Source organism: Marmota marmota, unplaced genomic scaffold (genome assembly GCF_001458135.2).
Source record: "Marmota marmota marmota unplaced genomic scaffold, marMar, whole genome shotgun sequence".
Lineage (NCBI taxonomy): Eukaryota > Metazoa > Chordata > Mammalia > Rodentia > Sciuridae > Marmota > Marmota marmota.
In genome coordinates this window covers 19388895-19396208 of record NW_026000185.1, presented here as the reverse complement: position 1 = coordinate 19396208, position 7314 = coordinate 19388895, and the positions used below count along the sequence as shown (strand labels likewise).

Below are 7314 nucleotides of genomic sequence, written 5' to 3'. Positions count from 1 at the left end.
AGAAGCCCCTGGGCAGTGGGGGGGGGCACCCCTGCCTGCCCAGCACACCCACCCACTGCCCAGGGGCTTCTAAACCCTTGACTATGTCTGTCCCCACCACGGCCCTGCTCCAGAGTCTAAGGCATGAGCTGGGCCCAAAGTCGGGATCTGCCTGCGTCCCCAGACCTGGTGCCATCCTCGGCGCTGGGCCTTGCGTCTTACGATGTCCTCAGCTTCTCGAAGTGGGAGTCTCCGTCCATGATCTGCACCAGAGAAGGGGAAGGAGGCTGGTGAGACACCGGCAGTGAGCGCTGACACTCCACGGGAGGCCGAGGCGCGTCTCCCTGGGCGAGGCCTCTGACTGCGCATATGCCCAGCGGCCTGTCTGGGGCAGCGAGCCGGAGAGCGCAGGCCAGGTGCCGGGGGCAAGGGCACATCTGACCATGGAGTGACGGGACAGTGTCCAGCCAGGCAGGCACTGTGACCCATGTGAAGAACAATGGCCAAGACGGAGAAGCAAGGGACAGGGACGGAGCGTGCGTGGGACAGGTTCCCAGTGTGCGAGGGGGAGAGCGCGGCAGGTTTGCTGAATGACCGTGCGTGCGGTTAGGGCGCAGAGCAGCGGGCTGTGACCTGTGCGTCCTCCCTGCCGCTAGGAGGGTCCCAGCTCCCCTCTCTGCCCGGGGCCTAGGAAGCCCAAGGGCAGGGTTTGCCCCGGGAACCTCCTGGGACCTGACTTCCCCCTTCTCCCCTTTCCTGTGGATGGTGGCTGGAGAGTGCGCCTCGTCCAGGAGGCAAAGAATCAGAATATCTCAAACCAAGGCCACTGGGTGCTGGACACTTTGCATTTTTTAAACATGTCATTAAATCTCTGAGGCAAGCCTACAAATGGGCGTGATTGATCCCCATTGTAAAGAAGAAGAGACCAAGGATCAGAGAGCTTGCAAGTTGCCTGAGAAATCAAAGCTGGAGATTGCAGAACAGGCCTCGTTCAAATCTCGCTCTGTCCTGTGCCAAATCCTCTTCTTAAAGCCTGGTAGTACCCTGGCCTCTCAGAGGGGGCTTTTCTTTTTGATTTTTTTTCCTTTGGTTCTAGGGATTCAACCTAGGGACACTGTAGCTCTGAGCCACAGTCTCCATCTTTTTTATTTTTTTATTTTATTCATTTTTTTAGTTGTAGTTGGACACAATACCTTTATTTTACTTATTTATTTTTATGTGATGCTGAGGATCGAACCCAGCGCCTGGCACAACCCCAGCCCCCCTTTTTAGTTTTTGAGACAGGGTCTTGCTAAGTTGCTTACGGCCTCCATAAATTGCTGAGGCTGGCCTTGAACTTGCAATCCTCCTGTCTCAGCCTCCTGAGTTGCTGGGGTTACAGGCCTGCCCGGCAAGCTGCCTGGCTTGAAGGGCACTTTGGCACCTGGGGTAGGCACCTGTGTTATGTGGGCCCTGCCGATCCATTGGGTCAACCCCAGACCATCTCGGTGCCTGTGCTGAGCCAGTCACGGGACAGGGAGCTTTGCCATGACTCAAGGCATTTCGGGCTTTTTAAAAATAGGGCAGACAAAATCCACTTAAAATATGAGGGGTGTGGATTAAGTCAACGCAGAAATGAACGGTGGAATCAGGTATTAGACAGGGGTCAGGGACTATCGCTAAGAAATATCAAGTCAAAACCAGGTGCCATCAAAGTCACCCGGACACCTAGACGTGTCCTTAAACTTCTGACACCGTGTCCCAGGAAACGTAACTAGGAATGCTTGCCCTGGCGGTGTCCGCTCCGGGGACGGGGCTGAGACCAGTTAAACAGGAAGGAGGACCCCTGGCTGGGGGGGCGCAGCGGTGGGGCAGGCACAGCAGGGTGAGGCCCAGTTCCCACCTCCCACTGCTGGGGAAGGGGAAAGAAGAGAAGACGGATCTCTCCGTCTCTCCCTCTCCCTCTGATAGTCTCTCTGGCCGAGGGCCATGGTCAACTCGGCGTGTTAACTAGTTGTCATGGCGTAGGGCAGGGTCCCCCACTCCCTGATCTTTCTTTTTCTTCCTTCTCTCTCCTTTGGCCCTCTGTGGTGCTAGGTGGCACCCAGGCCTCACGCGTGCCAGGCCAGCCTGGACCCTGGGCTCCCCCGCCAGCCCTGAGTCTCAGTGGACAGCCCTGCTGCCTGGCCCGGGGCTGTGCTCACCAAGCGGGCCCTCGGCGTGTGCGGCCTTCCGAGGGGAGGTCCTGGGCTCCGAGTTGGCCCCGTTGACGTAGACGGAGAAGCCCTGCTCCAGGTGCTGCAGCCTCAGCTGCGCGGGGTCCTTGGCTCTCAGATGCCTCAGGATCCTGCAGGAGAGATGGTCGCGGGACATCTGAGCCGCCACCGCCCCAGGCCAGAGGTGAGCTGCTTTAGGAATGGGGACCGAGGGGACGCTGATGGGGGGCTGTGCCCAGCTGGTCACCTACAAACAGCCCCCAGAGGCCGTTTCACACGCGGGGAAGCTGTGTGGGGCCTGCAGGGGACGTTCTGCCACGGTTCTGGGGCTCAAATGCACGTCAGCGACACTGAGCACATGCAGCCCCCGCCTGGTGGCTGACACAGAAAGGAGGCCGTTCCCTGCCACACACAGCTGGGTCTCAGAGACCACCACCTTTGTGCCCGTTTACATTGTGTGGAGAGCAACAGTTTATCAGACGAGTGACTAAACAGGCCTAGGGTGGAGGCCCCTGTGGGAGGCCTCTCATGTGACACGGCTCATCAGGAAACAGCCTTTGCCACACGGGGCAGCCTAGTTTTTTTTTTCTTGAGTGAATATATGTGTTCCCGGTCACCCCTGATATCTCAGGTGCCACCATTTCACGCCCCAGGGGAGGCTGAAATACATCAGTGGGGGCGCTGGCTCATGATGTCACACCCCTTGGCATGAGTGTGGCCAGGTCTCCGGATGAGCTATCCCTGGGCCCCCGCCTCACATTTCACACCTGGCCTTGACACACTCCTGACACTGCACTGCCACCAACCACAGAGTGTCCTTGTCAGCCCTGCCAGAACTGCGGCCACGGGAGGCCACACTCTGCAGGGCCTACCCAAGCACCTGCACACCCGCAGCTTGGCCAGATTGACATGGAAAACCAATGGTCAGGGCTAGAAATATGGACCTGCCAAGTCAGAAAAAGGTACACTTTCAAAAATAACTGCAATCAGACAGGTGCGGTGGTGCACACTTGTAATCCTGGCAGCTTGGGAGGCTGAGGCAGGAGGATTGCAAGTTCAAGGCCAGCCTCAGCAACTTAGTAAGATCCCAAACAACTCAGTGAGACCCTGTCTCAAAATAAAACATAAGAAGGGCTGGGGATGTGGCTCAGTGGTTAAGTGCCCCTGGGTTCAATCCCTGGCACCAAAATAATTAATAATAATAATAATAATAGCAATCACATAAAAGGTGACCACTGCGGGGATCTGGTCAGCCAGGCAGGGAGCTGCCCCGCTTCCCTCCCCTGGGCCTCCCCAGGGTCTCCAGGCCTGAGGCCCTGGGGAGGCCCAGGGGAGGGAAGCGGGGCGGCTCAAGATGCCCATCTGCGCAGCAGCACTCCTGGGTGTCACTTTGTCACCCCCACTTAACAGATGAAAAACTGAGGTCCAGAGAGGACCAGCTACTGGCCCAACATCACCCAGCTGGTTGGTGGCAGGGTTAGGATACAAGTTTAGGCGATGGCTAAATCAGAGTTGTTACCCAAACAAAGACCTCTTCTAAGTTGAGGAGATGATGCTGAGACGGGCAAACTTAGCCATTGCTGGAAACTCACAGAAGGTTCTTGGAAGAAAGACGGAAACCTAGCCAACGTCATACACCTGGTGCTGCCCGGCAAGCTCCCGCCAGCCGGTTCCTCCTGAGATCCACCCTGGGCAGGGAGACGGCTTCAGACAAAGCCCTGAAGGCCGCCCAAACTTGCAACCCAGGGAGGGAGAAGTCGGGGTGTCGTGGAGACGTAATAACTGCCAAGACCCGGTGGAAAGACGGGGCTGTCTGACCTCTCTACAGGCTGGGGGCGGGGGGGACGAAACGCTACAAGGGGCCTAGGTACAAGTGTCAATTTGGGGGCAAAAAAAGCGTCTGTGGGCCCAGAGAGGACGGTGACAGACGGAGACTTCAGTCGAGGGGGAGGCAGGCGTGGCGCTGGGGCGATGTCTTTGTTTTCTGTTTAAGTCCCTGTAGCGGGTCACACAGCCATCTTGTCACCACGGTGGCAGGGGTATTTATTAGGACAGCTTATCTCCTGCCAGCTGGGAGCCTGGGAGGCGCCTGATTGTTAGGCAACGACAGAAACAGAGGCAAACACAAGTCACCGGGAGACGCTGTCCCCAGATGCCAGGCAGCTCGGGGAGCAAGGGATCAAGGGATGCTGGCCCTGCGCGGTGGAGGGAGCAGCCCGCTGCCCTCCCTGGGCCCAGGGCCTCTCGGTTGCAGCCTCCCGTCCTGGGACCTCTGTGCTCAGGCAGGATGATTTATGAAAACGTGGATTCATGAAGCTGATAAATTAGGAGACAATTATTCAGACGGTGAAAGGAATTGCTAAAGGAGCGCCCCACCCCCTGTAGCCAGCGCACCAGTGACAGTCAGGTGGCATCAGGGAAAAGGACTCTCTCAAAAACTGATGGGCTACTTTGCATAAAAAGCTGTCCAAGGTGGGGGATTTGGATAAATCTGATCAGTTCCCGCCCCGTCCAACACCAGCCCCCGGCTGGCAGGCCTGTGATCAGCAGCTCAGGAGGCAAGAGGATCATGAGTTCAAGGCCAGCCTCAGCCAAAGCGAGGCCCTAAGCAGCTCAGTGAGACCCTGTGTCTAAATAAAATACAAAATAGGGCTGGGGATGGGGCTCAGTGCAGAGTGGCCCTGAGTTCAATGCCCAGGACCAAAAAAATCCCAGGCCTGCCCACCAGCTGGCCACGGCCTCGAGGCTCTCCCACGACCCCTGTCACTACGGACATGTGCTACGGCTTCGTCTGCATGCTTGGCTCTTGTCCCTCCTTTCCCACCGAAGGCGAGCGCCTGGGCACGGGCATCGTCCCGCCAGCGGTGCTGCCTACAGCGAGGACCGCAGGACGCTCTCAAGGGCTCCTTCTAGAACCAGCCGCCCAGGGAACTGCGGGCCTAGCAGGGAACGCAGAGGCGCACCCGACCCACAGCTGCCGCCCACCGCGGGCACACCACAGCCGCGGGTCCCACCTCATGCTCATGGTGGCCTCTGGGTCACCGGCACCCAGGGCTCTAGTGCCCAGTGGGGAGGCGCAGGCCCCAAGTTCAGAGTGCAGGGCCCGGGGTGGTGGGGGAGCAGGGCTGGGCGCGGGCACTGCCGGAGCTGGGGGCTTGGGGAGCGTCCCCTCCTCAGGGCCANCAGGGCTGGAGGCGCTGCCAGGCTCCAGCTCCCGTCCCCGCTTCCCACCAGGGCCCGAGTCCTCCTCTGGGCACCTAGAGTCCATGCTGACACCTCCTGGCCGGCGGAGGCCACCATGGGGTCAGTGACGACCGCACCTGGGGCTGGCCCGAGGCCCTGGGCGGGTCCCGCCTCCCTTCCTCCTGCCTGGCCCTCCTCTGGGGCAGCGGGCCCCTCCGCCCTGGGCACGCTTTCCTCTGACAACCCTTCCCAAGGACCAGACGGCCATCGCTGTCCATCGGGTCTGGTGAACAAAGCTGTGTCCCCCATGACCCACGGCAGCCCCTCTGCCGTCCCCCCTTCAATGCCCTGACCTTTCCAGCCACCCAGAGCTTAGCCCTTGGGCCACTCTGGTGGCTCTTTCATGACTCCCGCTGGGCGTGATGACACCCTGCATGCGGCTGGATGACCTGTGTCCTGGGACACAGGACAACTTTCTGCTGCTTCTGGTATGGTGACAGGCGCTCACCCTGTCCCTCCCCAGGGAGTGCCCCAGGGCAAGGGCTGGGGGCCACCTGCTGCTCCTGCCTGGCAGGTGGCTCTTCCACACACAGACCTGGACTTCTGTGGGAAAAGCCCACTCCTCTTGCTCCAGTGGCTTGGGGGGGACTGACTGCGCCCGCCTCAGTGACCCCTCCCCAGACGTGGGGGTGGTCACTCTAGTGGGGACTGGAGCCAAGCGAGCCCATGGTAGCCTCAGCACTTTCGCCGTCTTCCTTTTGAGGTGGGATGTAAACCGAGGCTTCACTGGTGGTCTGAGCCTTGGCCAGGGAAGTCCCCACCTGAGAATGACCCACAAAGGGAAAGAGAGGAAGAGATGGACAATGACTGACTGCAGTGACATAGGGCAAGCCCCTGGATCCAGCCACACCTGAAACCTTGATTTCATGAGCTATAAGTTTCCTAGTTGTTGAATCCACTTTTCTTGGGCTTCCGCCCTCTACCACCTAGAGTCTGGGGAATCCTCCCTGTGCCAGGTAACACTGGGCCCTGAGAGGGGCTCGCGAACATCCTGCTGAGTGACTGTCAGAACAAGGTCATCTGGTGCCCGCTTGCTCCCTCTGGGGTTCCAGGCAACCCCGCTGAACAGTGGGGTGTCATCTCCCCGAGGCCTGAGTAAGGCTCAGACGCTGGTTTTCTGCCGTCCGTTGACCTGGTCTCCAGGTAAATTGGTTCAGTCCCTACTTAGTAACGCAGGTGGCTGGCAGCTCGGGGGTTCCCTCCCTGCGGTTATGTATGACAACAGAGTGTGGCCAGCTGCACCATCTCCTGGCTTGAGAGAGACCGTGGTGTCCCCTCTGTGGCGCCCACTTGGTCCCCTGTACAATGGGCGTCATCACCCGTCTGCCTGGCTGGTTGGACATGTCAGGCTGCGGTGCCGGGCACGGGGTTGGACTCGGCAAAGTGCCCCCGAGGCCCCCACCCATGGCCGGGGCTCCCCCTCTCCACGGCTCGCGGGAAGACCTTTCACCCAGCTCCGCCTCTCGTTTCCTGCCACCTGACGCTCCCTCCTGGTAACAGCCCCAGGTGGCCGTGCTCAGTGCCCACGGGCTCCGGCTGCCTGTGGCGCTGACCTTGGTTCTGGAAACCCTCCCGTGGGCTCGGGTTGGCACCTCTTTGGTGGCACATATTGACCCCCCGATTCATGAGGAACAATTTGCTCATAAGGAACTGTGACACTGTCCCCACGGGTCCCGTGGAGATGATGAAGCCATCACCCCCGTGTCCATGGCCCCTCCCGCCTGCCCAACCTGGGTGAAAACACCCGCCCCACCCGCCAATGACCCTAAGAGCCACCGTGGCCTCACCGGGGGCCTTCCACTGTTCCAGTTTGAGGTCGCCCAGGATAGGGGGAGGTAAGGGCGCCACCTGGGCACCAGGACACTCTCCACAGAGAGGCGCCGTCACTAGGGGGCAT

The 7314-nt window shown here is 59.7% G+C and overlaps 1 protein-coding gene across 6 annotated transcripts in view; it reads right to left on the bottom strand.

Annotated features, from left to right (window-relative positions):
• The window catches only part of Katnip (katanin interacting protein), a 142725-nt gene that overhangs the window by 86219 nt on the left and 49192 nt on the right, over nucleotides 1-7314 (bottom strand). For all 6 annotated transcript variants that reach the window (XM_048789697.1, XM_048789696.1, XM_048789695.1 and 3 more), the window contains 2 exons: nucleotides 2163-2305; nucleotides 166-242 (listed from right to left, as the gene is read on the bottom strand). In XM_048789697.1, the coding sequence (XP_048645654.1) occupies nucleotides 166-242; nucleotides 2163-2305 (220 nt within the window). The remainder of the gene's footprint in view (nucleotides 1-165; nucleotides 243-2162; nucleotides 2306-7314) is intronic.